Source organism: Salvelinus namaycush, chromosome 42 (assembly GCF_016432855.1).
Source record: "Salvelinus namaycush isolate Seneca chromosome 42, SaNama_1.0, whole genome shotgun sequence".
Classification (NCBI taxonomy): Eukaryota; Metazoa; Chordata; class Actinopteri; order Salmoniformes; family Salmonidae; genus Salvelinus; species Salvelinus namaycush.
This window is the reverse complement of record NC_052348.1, coordinates 4,542,362-4,558,701: the sequence shown is the minus strand read 5'-3', so window position 1 is coordinate 4,558,701 and position 16,340 is coordinate 4,542,362. Positions and strand designations below refer to the sequence as shown.

Genomic DNA, 16,340 nt, shown 5'->3' with positions numbered 1-16,340 from the left:
GCTGTTGATTGTGGCCTATGGAATGTCCGCTCCTCTTCAATGGCTGTGCGCAATTGCTGGATATTGGTGGGAACTGGGACACGCTCGTACAAGTCAATCCAGAGCATCCCAAACGCTCAATGGGTGACATGTCTGGTGAGTAGGCAGGCCATGGAAGAACTGGGAAATGTTCAGCTTCCAGGAATTGTTTACAGATCTTTGCGACATGGGGCCATGCATTATCCTGCTGGAACATGAGGTGATGGCAGCGGATGAATGGCTCGACAATGGGCCTCAGGATCTCGTCATGGTATCTCTGTGCATTCAAATTGCCATCGACAAAATGCAATTGTGTTTTGTCCGTAGCTTATGCCTGCCCATACTATAACCCAACCACCACCATGGGGCACTCTGTTCACAACATTGACATAAGCAAACTGCTCCCCCACACGATGCCATACACGCTGTCTTCCATCTGGAGTTGAAACCAGATTCATGCTTGAAGAGAACACTTCTCCAGCGTGCCAGTGGCCATTGAAGGTGAGCATTTGCCCACTGAAGTCGGTTAGGACGCCACAGTCAGGTCAAGACCCTGGTGAGGATGACGAGCGCGCAGATGAGCTTCCCTGAGACGGTTTCTGACAGTTTATGCAGAAATTCTTCAGTTTCATTAGCTGTCCAAGTGGCTGGTCTCAGATGATCCCACAGGTGAAGAAGGCGGATGTGCAGGTCCTGGGCTGGCGTGGTTGCACATGGTCTGCGGTTCTGAGGCCGGTTGGACATACTGCCAAATTCTCTAAAACGATGTGGCGTCCTAACCGACTTATGGTAGAGAAATTAACATTTAAATATCTGGCAACAGCTCTGGTGGACATTCCTGCAGTCAGCATGCCAATTATCCACTCCCTCAAAACTTGACACATCTGTGGCATTGTGCTGTGTGACAAAACTGCACATTTTAGAGTGGCCTTTTATTGTCCTCAGCACAAGGTGCACATGTGTAATGATCATGCTATTTAATCAGTTTATTGATATGCCACACCTGTCAGGTGGATGGATTATCTTGGCAAAGTGGAAATGCTGACAAACAGGGATGGCGCCGGAGCGCGCCGGATGGGATGGCGGCCAAATTATCGGCTCTTAACCAACCATGCTATTTTGTTTTGTTTTTTCGCGTTGTTCGTAACTTGTTTTGTACATGATGTTGCTGCTACCATCTCATATGACCGAAAAGAGCTTCTGCACATCAGAACTGCGATTACTCACCTCAGATTAGGGTTAAGAGTTTTTCCTCAATGAGTCGGACGGGAGGGATATACTACACACACCCGACCAGGCCCAAATCCCCGTCAATCGCTGATGAAGGAAACTGAGATTTCGCGGAAAAAGATCAGGGTGCCTTGTGAGGATCAGGTGACGAGTGGCTAATCTTCCCTTACCTTCCGTCCTGCTAGCTAACATTCAATCGCTGGAAAAACAATGGGACGAACTGAAAGCAAGTATATCCTACCAACGGGACATTAAAACTATAATATCTTATATTTCACTGAGTCGTGGCTGAACGATGACATTAAGAACATACAGCTGGCGGGTTATACACTCTATCGGCAGGATAGAACAGCAGCCTCTGGTAAGACACGGGGCGGGGCCTATGCATATATGTAAACAACAGCTGGTGCACGATATCTAAGGAAGTCTAGGTTTTGCTTGCCTGAGTTAGTGTGGTCTACAGCTTATCATGAGATACTCTATCTACCTAGAGAGTTTTCATTTGTATTTTTTGTAGCTGTCTACATACCACCACAGACCGATGCTGGCACTAAAACCACACTCAATGAGCTGTATACCGCCATAAGCAAACAGGAAAATGCTCATCCAGAGGCGGCGCTCCTAGTGACAGGGGACTTCAATGCAAGGAAACTTAAATCAGTTTTACCTAATTTCTATCAGCATGTTAAATGTGCAACCAGAGGGAAAACATTTTTAGACTACATTTACTCCACACACAGAGACGCGTACAAAGCTCTCTCTCGCACTTCATTTGGCAAATCTGACCATAATTCTATCCTCCTGCTTACAAGCAAAAATTGAAGCAGGAAACACCAGTGACTCGGTTTATACAAATGTGGTCAGATGAAGCAGATGCTAAACTACAGGACTGTTTTGCGAGCACAGACTGGAATATGTTTGTGACAATACAGAGGCGGATGCAAGATGCAAGCAACGATGGTTTAATGAATACAGTTTACAGCAGCAACAGGACAGACAGACTGTACTCAGACGGAATCCGACCCAGGGACTAGGGCGCATATACCGATGATAGCGTGCTGAGAAATCCAGGGGAATGTGTCCGGATGGGTAGGAAGGAGCACAGAAGATAATCCACACAAGGGCGGCGAGAGAAAGAGCCCAGACACACGACACAACCTCAGGGAAGTAACAATGATCTGACAACAAGAAACACTGGTTACAGAACATATAAAGGGAAGATAAGTGATTCCAGCTGGCGCAGACAATCAGGCCGAGATTGGGAACCACGCCCACACAAACACGGGAGAGAGAGAGAGAGAGAGAGAGAGAGAGAGAAAAAGAGAAAGAGAAAGAGAAAGAGAGAGAGAGAGAGGGAGGCAGTGGATTCATGAACCGTGACAATACCCCCCCCCCTAGGAACGCCTCTTGGCGTTCCCAGGCGAATCTACCTGTCGATTGAAATCATCGATAAGGGAGTGATCCAGAATGTCCCTAGCAGGTACCCAACTTCTCTCCTCCGGACCGTAACCCTCCCAGTCCACCAGGTACTGGATTCCGCGTCCCCTCCTTCTAGAGTCCAAAATACGATTGACAGAAAAGGTGGGTTCCCCATCAACAAGTCGTGGCGGCGGGGGAACCGGGACCGGCGGGTTAATGCGTGCCTGAAACACAGGTTTTATCTTAGACACATGAAAGGTAGGATGAATTCTCCTATACGCCGGAGGAAGCTTGAGCCGGACCGCCACCGGACTAATGATCCTGGTGACTTTGAACGGGCCGATAAATTTGGGGGCAAGCTTGTTCGAAACGGATCGGAGTGGAATGTTCTTAGTAGAAAGCCACACTCCTTGGCCAACGACGTATACCGGAGGCTTCGACCGGCAGCGATCGGCCTTAGCCTTGGTGCGCGCCCCCACCCGGAGAAGAGTCTCACGGGCTCTGCTCCATGCGTGACGGCACCTCTGGATGAAAGCGTGAGCGGAGGGAACAGTGACCTCGGACTCCGTACTGGGAAAGATAGGTGGCTGGTAACCTAAACTACACTCAAACGGAGAGAGACCCGTGGCTGCCACTGGCAACGAATTGTGAGCGTACTCAACCATAGAGAGTTGTTGACTCCAGGAAGAGGGATTCTTAGAAACCAAACATCGCAACACTCTCTCCAAATCTTGGTTGGCCCTCTCCGTTTGACCGTTGCTCTGGGGATGAAACCCTGAAGACAGACTGACACTCGCTCCCAGTAACCTACAAAACTCTTGCCAAAACTTGGACACAAATTGGGGCCCCCTGTCAGAAACTACGTCCATAGGCAGGCCATGTAAGCGAAAGACGTGATCCACGACAGTTACCGCTGTCTCCTTGGCAGATGGTAATTTAGGCAAGGGAATAAAATGAGCCGCCTTCGAGAACCGGTCCACCACGGTCAAAACAACCGTCTTGCCCTGGGAGGGCGGGAGGGCGGTAACAAAATCTAGCGCGATGTGGGACCAGGGTCTCGAAGGGACCGACAGCGGTTGGAGTAACCCATCTGGAGGTCGATTAGAAGTCTTCCCAGTGGCACAAACCGAGCAAGCCAAGACAAAACTGTGAATGTCACGAGCCATCAGTGGCCACCAAAAGCGTTGCTTAACCAAAAAGCTAGTGCGGCTGACTCCTGGATGACACGCTACGTTGGAGCAATGCCCCCACCGAATAACATCGGACCGACACCCCTCCGGCACAAACAACCGATTAGGCGGGCAACCGGGCGGAGGCTTTACCCCTTCTAAGGCCGTTTTGACCCTCGATTCAACCTCCCATGTGAGTGTGGAGACCACTAGGGTCCCGGGTAGGATGCACTCGGGAGTGGATGGGCGTTCGGAATGGTCAAAAATGCGAGAAAGGGAATCGGGTTTGACATTCTTGGAACCCGGGCGATACGAGAGAGAGAAGTCAAAACGTCCGAAAAAGAGTGCCCACCGCGCCTGCCTGGAGTTGAGTCGCTTGGCGGTTCTGATATATTCCAAATTTTTGTGATCGGTCCAAACTATAAAAGGTACCCCCGAACCCTCTAACCAATGGCGCCACTCCTCCAGTGCTAACTTCACTGCCAACAACTCTCTGTTGCCAATGTCGTAGTTGCGTTCCGCAGGTGATAACCGATGGGACAGGAACGCGCAAGGGTGCATCTTGTCGTCAGAAGAGGAACGTTGGGAAAGTACCGCACCTACCCCCACCTCTGAAGCGTCCACCTCCACCACGAACTGACGCGAGGGATCGGGAGCTATGAGGATGGGGGCCGAAACAAAGCGGCTCTTGAGTTTGGCGAATGCAGCCTCGGCTGTATCGGACCACCTGAACGTCACTCTGGGGGAGGTTAAGGCGGTAAGAGAAGCGACTATCTGGCTAAAGTTGCGAACGAAACGCCGGTAGAAATTGGCGAATCCCAGAAACCTCTGTAGGGCCTTACGGGAATCTGGGCTTGGCCAATCCACCACAGCCTTAACCTTGTCAGGATCCATGTGAATACCTTCAGTCGAGACGATGTAACCTAGGAATGGAACGGATTGTGCATGAAAAATTGCATTTCTCCGCCTTGACAAAAAGTCCATTCTCCAACAACCTCTGAAGCACTCGTCTGACGTGCTGAACGTGTTCCTGGAGAGAAGAAGAAAAAATCAGTATGTCATCCAGGTAAACATATATGAACTGATCAATCATATCTCTCAGCACGTCATTGACAAGTGCCTGGAAAACCGCTGGGGAGTTGGATAGCCCAAAAGGCATGACCAAATATTCGAAGTGCCCTCTGGGGGTGTTAAACGCGGTCTTCCATTCATCCCCCCTCCTTATGCGAACCAAATGATATGCATTACGTAAATCCAACTTAGTGAACACGGATGCTCCCTGTAACCTTTCAAAGGCTGAGGACATCAACGGTAAGGGATAGGTATTCTTCACTGTGATGTTATTCAACCCACGGTAATCAATGCAAGGACGCAGAGATCCGTCCTTCTTCCCCACAAAGAAGAACCCCGCCCCCGCTGGAGAAGAGGAAGGACGAATGAATCCAGAGGCCAGAGAATCAGAGATGTATCTCTCCATAGCCTCCCTCTCAGGAACAGAGAGTGAATATAACTTGCCTTTAGGCGGAGACTCACCTGGCAATAATTCTATTGCACAGTCATAGGGACGATGCGGAGGAAGAGAAGCAGCACGGGACTTGCTGAACACCTCCTTCAGGTCGAGGTATTCAACGGGCACGTTAGACAAATCCACTGCCTCCTCTAGAAACACAGAATCAGACACAGATGAACAAGCAGACACTAAACAGGACTCAAGACACTTGTTACTCCACATGGATATAGAGTTATGACCCCAGTCAACTCTGGGGTTGTGTTGGGTGAGCCAAGGGTGGCCGAGAACTAATGGTGCAAGGGGTGAGTTCATGAGTAGAAATGATAGTGTCTCAGTGTGATTGCCAGAAGTGATGAGTGTGATAGGTTCAGTGGTGTGAGAAATGTTGGGGAGTTCTTGACCATTGAGAGCATTGACGGATATCTTGTGCGTGAGTGAGGTGATAGGAATCTGGAGTTTGTGAGCGAGCTTGAAGTCCATAAAATTACCCTCTGCTCCTGAGTCCAGTAAGGCTTGGGTGTCGTGCGTGTGGGTGGCCCATCTTAGTCTTACCGGGAGGAGAGTAGATGATGAGGTCTTCTCTGTGGTGACACCACCCGATAGTAGCCTCATACTTACTACCGGGCCTGATCTTTTACCGGGCAGGAGTGGATAAAGTGGCCCGCTCTACCACAGTAGAGACAGAGTCCTTGGGATCTCCGCCTCTCCCTCTCTTCCCGGGAGAGGCGAGCTCTCCCCAGCTGCATGGGTTCGTGAGCGGAGGCTGAACTGGCCGTGTTCCCGCCGCTGGCATGCCAGCCCTCCGTGTCGTTATACGGTCTGTTAGGGCATGCTCGGCGGCCAATACGACTCAGACGAGCGTCGACCCTCAAGGCTAGTTCCACTAGTCCATTTAAACTCCTGGGAAGGTCCAGAACATAAATCTCCTTCTGGATCCGGTCCTCCAGCCCATGCAGGAACATGTCCCACTGCGCCTCCTCGTTCCACTGACACTCTGCGGCCAGAGTGCGGAATTGGATGGAGTATTCCGATACTGAACGGTCTCCTTGGCGAAGGTCAGCGAGTAGTCTGGCCGCCTCCCTACCCGCCACGGCCCGATCGAAAACCCTTCTCATCTCCTCGGAGAGTGTCTGGAAAGAGGTGCAGCATGGGTCCTGGTTCGCCCACACCGCCGTTCCCCAAAGAGCCGCTTTGCCTGATAGCAGTGTGAGTACGAATGCTACCTTAGACTGTTCACGGTTGAAGGTCCGTGGCTGCAACGAGAAATGCATGGAACATCTCGTAAGAAAAGCTCTGCAATAGTCAGGATCACCTGAATAACCCTCTGGTGTCGGTAGCCGTGGCTCTAGCTGGGAATCCGGCTCTGGCGGGGCGGGTTGAACTGCCGGTGTAGGTGGCGCAGCGAGACCCCTCAGATGTTGTAATTGTTGGGTCAGCTGGGATACCTGCGTCGCAAGGGCTTGTACTGCCCGACCTGTGCTGGAGATGTTCTCCTCTTGTTGATCCATTCTCGTGATACTGCGGGAAATGAATTCGGTCAGACTCGTTGAACTCGCTGCATCCATGGTAGGGTCAGATCATTCTGTGACAATACAGAGGCGGATGCAAGATGCAAGCAACGATGGTTTAATGAATACAGTTTACAGCAGCAACAGGACAGACAGACTGTACTCAGACGGAATCCGACCCAGGGACTAGGGCGCATATACCGATGATAGCGTGCTGAGAAATCCAGGGGAATGTGTCCGGATGGGTAGGAAGGAGCACAGAAGATAATCCACACAAGGGCGGCGAGAGAAAGAGCCCAGACACACGACACAACCTCAGGGAAGTAACAATGATCTGACAACAAGAAACACTGGTTACAGAACATATAAAGGGAAGATAAGTGATTCCAGCTGGCGCAGACAATCAGGCCGAGATTGGGAACCACGCCCACACAAACACGGGAGAGAGAGAGAGAGAGAGAGAGAGAGAGAGAGAAAAAGAGAAAGAGAAAGAGAGAGAGAGAGAGAGAGGGAGGCAGTGGATTCATGAACCGTGACAATGTTCCAGGATTCTTCCGCATTGAGGAGTACACGATATCAGTTACTGGCTTTATCAATAAGTGCATGGAGGACGTCGTTCCCACAGTGACCGAACGTACATACCCCAACCAGAAGCCATGGATTACAGGGAACATTCGCAATGAGCTAAAGGGTAGAGCTGCCGCTTTCAAGGAGCGGCACTCTAACCCAGAAGCTTATAAGAAATCCTGCTATGCCCTCCGACGAACCATCAAACAGGCAAAGCTTCAATACATGACTAAGATAGAATCGTACTACACCGGCTCCGACGCTCATTGGATGTGGCAGGGCTTGCAAACTATTACAGACTACAAAGGGAAGCACAGCTGAGAGCTGCCCAGTGACACGAGCCTACCAGATGAGCTAAATAACTTCTATGCTCGCTTCGCGGCAAGTAACACTGAAACATGTGTGAGAGCACCAGCTGTTCTGAACGACTGTATGATCAAGCTCTCCGCAGCCGATGTGAGTAAGACCTTTAAACAGGTCAACATTCATAAGGCCGCAGGGCCAAACAGATTACCAGGACGTGTACTCTGAGCATGCGCTGACCAACTGGCAGGTGTCTTCACTGACATTTTCAACCTCTCCCTGTCTGAGTTTGTAATACCAACATGTTTCAAGCAGACCACCATAGTCCCTGTGCCCAAGAACACTAAGGTAACCTGCCTAAATGACTACCGACCCGTAGCACTCACGTCTGTAGCCATGAAATGCTTTGAAAGGCTGGTCATGGCTCACATCAACACCATTATCCCAGAAACCCTAGACCAACTCCAATTTGCATACTGCACCAACAGATCCACAGATGATGCAGTCTCTATTGCACTCCACACTGCCCTTTCTCACCTGTACAAAAGGAACACCTATGTGAGAAAGCTATTCATTGACTACAGCTCAGCGTTCAACACCATAGTGCCCTCAAAGCTCATCACTAAGCTAAGGACCCTGGGACTAAACACCTCCCTCTGCAACTGGATCCTGGACTTTCTGACGGGTAGCCTACAGGAAAAGGAGGAGTGAGCATGCCCCCATTCTCATCGACAGGGCTGTAGTGGAACAGGTTGAGAGCTTCAAGTTCCTTGGCATCACCAACAAACTAACATGGTCCAAGCACACCAAGACAATCGTGAAGGGAGCACGACAAAACCTATTCCCCCTCAGGAGACTGAAAAGATTTGGCATGGGTCCTCATATCCTCAAACGGTTTTACAGCTGCGCCATCGAGAGCATCCTGATGGATTGCATCACTGCCTGGTATGGAAACTGCTCGGCCTCCGACTGCAAGGCACTGCAGAGGGTAGTGCGTACGGCCCAGTACATCACCGGGGCCAAGCTTCCTGCCATCCAGGACCTCTATACCAGGCGGTGTCAGAGGAAGGCCCTACAAATTGTCAAAGACTCCAGCCACCCTAGTCATAGCCTGTTTTCTCTGTTACCACACGACAAGCGGTACTGGAGCGCCAAGTCTAGGTCCAAGAGGCTTCTAAACAGCTTCTACCCCCAAGACTCCTGAACAGCTGTACCGGTACCCCCTGTATATAGCCTCCACATTGACCCTGTACCGATACCCCCTGTATATAGCCCCTCTATTGTTATTTACTGCTGCTATTTCATTATTTGTTATTCTTGTCTCTTTCTTTTTTTTAGGTATTTTCTTTAAACTGCATTGTTGGTTAAGGGCTTGTAAGTAAGCATTTCACTGTTGTGTTCGGCGTATGTGACAAATACAGTTTGATTTGATTCTTATTTTTTATCTTTTTGAAATAAGCTTTTTGTGCATATGGAACATTTCTGGGAACTATTATTTCGGCTCATGAAACATTGGACGAACACTTTACATGTTGCGTTTATATTTTTGCTCAGTATAAGTTTGTGCTCCTTTATAGTGTACCATTTGAGGCCATTTCATATGTTTGTCTATGTGCCATTATTGATATTATTTGTTGGTATCTAAGTAGGTTTGTTTGTGTAGATATTGATTATGTTACTTAGATCATTTTTCATATTGTAGTTACTATTGAGTTTTGAGTATATTTGGATGTATGTGCTTTTGACTAGTGCCTGTATAATTGGCTAAGTTAATTGCCTTACAATGCTGTCCCTGGAGAGCTGTAGGTTTTCAATCCAGTTGTAACTAACCTGATTCATTTGATCAACCAGCTAATTATTAAAATCAGGTGCGCTAGATTAGGGTTGGAGCCGAAAATCTACGGGACGGTAGCTCTCCAGGAATTAGGGAAAGAGCCCTGCCTTTACATTGATATGTAAGGTGATTCTATTGTTGATTTCTAAAGAAAAGCATACTTATCCTAGCAACGCTCTTTAGTCTATTAATAAACGGGGAATTAGCCCTTTTGAAGTGTATCTCCAACTCCCAGTGTTCTTATTGATACACCACCACGGTAGCCCACACCCAAACCAACAGCAGCAACGTGAACACCTTATACAGTTTCATTACCAATCAGCCCAAAACTGTTTTCAGATCAGTGAAGATGAACAAGATGTCACGTTCCTGACCTGTTTTCTGTTATTTTTGTATGTGTTTAGTTGGTCAGGGCGTGAATTGGGGTGGGCATTCTATGTTTTCTGTTTCTATGTTTAGGTCAGGTGTAATTAGCCTTATATGGTTCTCAATCAGGGACAGGTGTTTGAAGTTTCCTCTGATTGAGAACCATATAAAGGTAGGCTGTTCACATTGTTTGTTTGTGGGTGATTGTCTTCTGTGTCTGTGTATGTTGCACCACACGGGACTGTTTCGGTTTGTTCGTTCGTTTTATGTAGTCTGTTCCTGTTCGTGAGTTCTTCGGTTATTTATGTAAGTTCCATGTTCAGGTCTGTCTACTTCGTTTTGTTATTTTGTAGTTTGTTGAAGTGTTTTCGGTTTTCGTTTCTACTTTAATAAACTTCATTATGTCCAATTATCACGCTGCGCTTTGGTCCAATCCCTACTCCTCCTCTTCGTCTGAAGAGGAGGAGGACACCCGTTACACAAGAGGAGGTGAGTCAAGGAAGCCACTTTGGCTATTGAGATGAGTGTCTCACTCACATGAAGGAGTCATCCGAGGGCCGGGGCCAGGCCACGTAGCATATGGTCCGGCGGGGCAGGATACGGATGGTGGAGTTGAAGCAGAGGGGGAAGGCCAGCACCACGGCCAGTGCCCAGATACACACGATCACCACCTTGGTGGCTGTGGCTGACAGCCGTGGTTTCAGCGGGTGGATGATGGCCATGTACCTGCAGGGATGTCAAATCAAATGAAATCAATCTTTATTTAATAGCACATTTCAGACATGAATGTGACGCAATGTGCTTCACAGGAAAAAACATAAATAAAAAAACAATAAGTAGAAACAGAAATATTTACCACACAACAAACATAAGAGTATAAAAAACGAAAGAACAACAATTAAAACTGAAAGACTGAAAAAGCACCCCAAGGAAAAGCAAAACTAAAAAAGGTGTGTTTTAAGATATATTTTAAATATGTCCACAGTTTCGGCCCCTCTCAGGTTGTCTGGCAGGCTTTTCCAGAGGCTGGGGGCATAGTAACTAAAGGCTGCCTCTCCATGCCTCTTGGTCCTAGGCTTTGGGATAGTTAAAAGGCCAGAGGACCTGAGGGACCTCCTGGGTACATAACTCAAAAGCATGTCTGACATGTATTGGGGTGCACAATTGCGGATTGATTTATAAACCAATAGAATCTTAAAATGTATTGTTAAACGCACAGGCAGCCAGCGCAGAGCCTTTAAAACAGGTGTAATGTGTGCTCTCTGCTTGGCCGTGTTGCTGCATTCTGTATGTTTTGCAGTTGGCCAATGGCTTTCTTGGGTAGACCAGACAGGAGAGCATTACAGTAGTCAAGCCTGCTGTAATAAAAGCATGAATGAGTCTCTCTGTATCAGCCTGAGATAGAAATGGCCGCAACTTGGCAATGTTCCTCAGGTGGTAAAAGCTATTTTGGTCACATTCCTAATGTGTGATTTGAACTTGAGTTCAGAATCTAAAATGACACCTATGTTTTTTTAGCTAGTGTTTTATCTTATTTGACAGTGAATTCAAATATTAATATGGATATTAAAATATGAATTAAATATATATAGATTCTGTGTGCTTTGGCTCCAATTACAAGTACCTCGGTCTTGTCTTGATTTAGCTGGGGGAAGTTGTGAGCCTTCCAAGTATTTAAATCACTAATACAGTCTAATAATTTATCTGTGGAGCTAAAATGCTCTGGTGACACAGAAATGTAAAGCTGTGTATTGTTTGCGTGGTTGTGAAAATCAATGTTGTGCGTTCTGATAACGCTGCCAAGGGGAAACATATATATATATATGAACGGAACAGTACTGAACCCAAAATCGAACCTTGTGGAACGCCACATAGGATATGACATTTCTCTGAGTGGTTCACTCTCGACCGGATAAATAGGTACTAAACCAATTTAGAACTAGAGGGAAGAGACCAACCCACCTCTCCAGTGTGTCCAGAAGGACATTATCATGCAGCACTTAAATCAAAGAGTACATGGACAGAAGGCTGTTCAGCATCTGTGTTGGCTCTACGATCATTTAACACTTTAACTCAGGCTGTCCCTGTGCTTTGGCGGGCAAGACAACCAGATAGGATATCAAAAATACAGTTGCCACTTAAAAAAATAATTTAGCTGTTTAAAAAAAACATTTCTGGAAGGTTGGAGATTGGAGCTGAAGAATCTAGATGACTTTTCTTCAGAAGGGGTTTCACCATGGCAGTTGTTAGTGCAGTGGGGAAAGTGCCTGTGAAATAGGGAGTGATTAACCATGTAAAATAACTCCATAGTGCCTTTGCGTGTTAGGCTAGGGCACATACCATCACACTTCTCATCAGGTCTTGCTTGACTGATACCCAGCCTAATGTTTGTTATCTTATCTCTGAAATATGCCACAAACTCATCACATTTAGATGTGGAGGAAAGTTCATATAGGTTTATGGGGGTAGGATTTATCCGGCGATCAGTGGTCAAGAATAGCACTAGCACTATTGAATAATTGTAACGAACGTCGTCGAGAGAAGGAGAAGAGGACCAAGGTGCAGCGCGGTAAGTGTTCATGTTTTAATCAATCAACTGAACACTGAACAAAACAACAAAAATGACAAACGAACAGTTCTATAAGGTGACGACACACACTAAACAGAAAATAACTACCCACAAATACAGGTGGGAACAGGCTACCTAAGTATGGTTCTCAATCAGAGACAACGATAGACAGCTGCCTCTGATTGGGAACCATACCAGGCCAAACACATAGAAATACAAAACAAGGACAACATAGAACACCAGACATAGAATGTCCACCCAAACTCACGCCCTGACCAACCAAAATAGAGACATAAAAAGGATCTCTAAGGTCAGGCCGTGACAGTACCCCCCACCAAAGGTGCGGACTCCTGCCGCAAAACCTGAACCTATAGGGGAGGGTCTGGTAGGGCATTTCACCGCGGTGGCGGCTCTGGCGCGGGACGTGGACCCCGCTCCACCTTAGTCTTGGCCCACTTACTGCCCACACCGCCGACCCCGGACCGGGGACCCTCGCAGCGGGCCCCGGACAGGAGGGAGACTCTGGTTGCTCCGGACAGGAGGGAGACTCTGGCTGCTCCGGACAGGAGGGAGACTCTGGCTGCTCCGGACAGGAGGGAGACTCTGGCTGCTCCGGACAGGAGGGAGACTCTGGCTGCTCCGGACAGGAGGGAGACTCTGGCTGCTCCGGACAGGAGGGAGACTCTGGCTGCTCCGGACAGGAGGGAGACTCTGGCTGCTCCGGACAGGAGGGAGACTCTGGCTGCTCCGGACACTCTGGCTGCTCCGGACAGGAGGGAGACTCTGGCTGCTCCGGACAGGAGGGAGACTGGCTGCTCCGGACAGGAGGGCGTCGCTGGAGGCTCCGGACTAGAAGGCATTGCTGGAGGCTCCGGACTGACGTTCTTCGTTGGAGGCCTCGTGCCACAACTCCTCACTGGAGGTTTCGTGCCACGGTTCCTCACTGGAGGCTTCGTGCCACGGATCATCACTGGAGGCTTCGTGCCATGGATCATCACTGGAGGCTTCGTGCCACGGATCATCACAGGAGGCTTCGTGCCATGGATCATCACTGGAGGCTTCTTGCCATGGATCATCACTGGAGGCTTCGTGTCATGGATCATCACTGGAGGCTTCGTGCCATGGATCATCACTGGAGGCTTCGTGCCCTGGATCATCACAGGAGGCTTCGTGCCCTGGATCATCACAGGAGGCTTCGTGCCATGGATCATCACAGGAGGCTTCGTGCCTTGGATCATCACTGGAGGCTTCTTGCCATGGATCATCACTGGAGGCTTCATGCCATGGATCATCACTGGAGGCTTCTTGCCATGGATCACCTCACTGGAGCTATGGCATCAAGTTATCAACTAAATCATCACAAGAGGAAGGCAGAATAGGTGCTGGTGTATTGTTCATACACTCAATAAAATCTGTAGCAACTTCAGAGGTAACATAGTGTTTCTTAATAATGCGTTCAGTGTTACCCAGAGTATGGCCGCAGTTATGGGTGGGCCCAGTAACATGTTGGATAAAGTTCATAGGGCTCAAAAGATTAATAAATTCAATGGCCTGAGAGTCAGTTTCTTTGTCAACATGAATATTAAAATCGCCCAACACAATGATTTTATCATAGTTCTCAAGAACAACAGTCAATTGTTCAGAGAAATCAGTTTTAAAAAAGTGTGACAGTGCTTTGGTGGCCTAAACAGGGTTATAGCCAACACTGGTGACTGACATTTAAACAGTATAGCATGATGAAATGAAATGTCCTTACAGATGAGAGCATTAGTAAAAATGGAGGCTGTCCCCCCCAGCTGTAGTCCGGGGGAGGCTTCAACAAGAGCGGCACTACAGTCTGAAGACAGCCATGTTTCAGTGAAAAATATGCAATCAACTTTGCGCTCAGTAATGAGTGTGGGCCACTCTGCCCCTGGGGCATCTGCCTCGAGGTAACCAATAGAATAACAACCAAATTATTAACGTTACAACCACGTTTTTCTCCAATCTATCAGAATGGTAAGACATGACAATTTGTATAAACTCACTCAAAGGCGGCTTTAAAAGAACATGAATTAGGTTACTCACAATAACCATAGTGCCATTTCTACAGGAGTTGATATGCTTTCCAAGTCCTCTGTTGCTTATTCTGACAGGGAGAACTGGAGCACTACCAGACCCTGTCCGTCAATCTCTAAAACAGTTCAAGAGGTCAGTCAGGGGGTGAAAGCAAAGATGGTGGATAAATGAAGATGTCTTACTCAAGCCGTTTACCATTAAAAAACATTGTCACAGTTCCGGTCTACTTAAAGGGTGGCTCTCCCATAGACACCAATGCGATCGCCTCCTGGGTCTGGTCTACTTAGTTCATTGACTGTATATGAACCAGAAAAAAGGACCCAGTGAGATGTCTCGCTTCCTCTTCCATCTCCGGTGAAAGGTTATTAGGCCAAAGTTCAAAGGTCATGGTTGATTTGGTATTTTGTTCCTCCATACACTGCTTGCTTGAGAGGTTAGACTTTTTTATTTTGAGTAGTGCTTATGCCCTGACTAAGGTTAACGCATACAATTTAGTATGCAGGACCCACTGGGCACACACTGGTTGAATCAACGTAATTTCCACATAATTTCTATGAAATTACGTTGAACCAACGTGGAATAGACATTGAATGTACATCTGTACCCAGTGGGAAATGTCTTGTTGTACAACTGCATTTTTTCCCGAACGTGAATAAAACAAGCGCCTCTTGACAAAAGCCAGAGGGCAGGTTGAAATAGTACGATGTCAAATCAAACAGTAAATAAAATACCAATCTTCTCTGGAGCGGCCACCGCTAGGATAGTGATGTGGGTGTCTGTGTCTGTGTCTGTGCCCAACTTCAGATTGCTTTCAGGTACTCATTACAAAGGATGCCCCATGTGGAGCTAGTTATGATTGTTTGACTCTTCCCAGTATGTCTTTAATTGGATTCAACAGTGCTGTTTGTTTGGTTTTCGGTAAACAAAGATTCCATTTCCCCAGAACTTACTGCTAGACTGTCAGGTTTCATCCTGTCATTACCTTACGTCTGTCTGTCTGTCTGTCTGTCTGTCTGTCTGTCTGTCTGTCTGTCTGTCTGTCTGTCTGTCTGTCTGTCTGTCTGTCTGTGTCACTTTTCTGACCTTATTTACTTTGTTTTGTCTTTATTTTGTTGGTCAGAGCGTGAGTTGGGTGGGTATTATCTATGTTGCCTGTTTCTATGTGGGGTTTTCTAGTTTGGCCTGATATGGTTCTCAATCAGAGGCAGCTGTCATTCATTGTCTCTGATTGGGAACCATATTTAGGTAGCCTGTTTTCACTGTTGGTTTGTGGGTGTTTGTTTCCTGTGTCAGTGTTTGTGCCACACGGGACTGTTTCGGTTTGTTCACGTTTATTGTTTTTGTATTTGTGTTCATGTTCAGTTTTCCCTATTAAAACATGGACACCTACCACGCTGCGTATTGGTCCGATCCTTGCTACACCTCTTCAGAGGAAGAAGAGGACGACAGCCGTTACAGTCTGTCTGTCTGTCTGTCTGTCTGTCTGTCTGTCTGTCTGTCTGTCTGTCTGTCTGTCTGTCTGTCTGTCTGTCTGTCTGTCTGTCTGTCTGTCTGTCTCCGTCCGTCTCCGAGTGTATACCTGTGCTGTGTGTGTTCTGTCTTTGATTGTGTGTATCAGGCCCACAGTAGGCCTATAAGTATTCAGGTCGTGGTCATGCCCATGCAGGTGCAGATTAACTCCTTTGACTAACTTCAAAGTGAGATGAAAAGAGATGTTGGACTGTAGTCCTACTATGCAACACAACTTGTAAAGGTATCAAATTGACCTCCAGACACCTGGGGCCTCATT

The 16,340-nt window shown here is 47.7% G+C and overlaps 1 protein-coding gene across 1 annotated transcript in view; it reads right to left on the bottom strand.

The window, feature by feature from the left end:
• Positions 1–16,340, bottom strand: part of LOC120034714 (neuromedin-K receptor-like) — a 36,888-nt gene that overhangs the window by 12,107 nt on the left and 8,441 nt on the right. Inside the window, exon 2 of the mRNA XM_038981322.1 lies at positions 10,462–10,650. Within this exon, the coding sequence (XP_038837250.1) occupies positions 10,462–10,650 (189 nt within the window). The remainder of the gene's footprint in view (positions 1–10,461; positions 10,651–16,340) is intronic.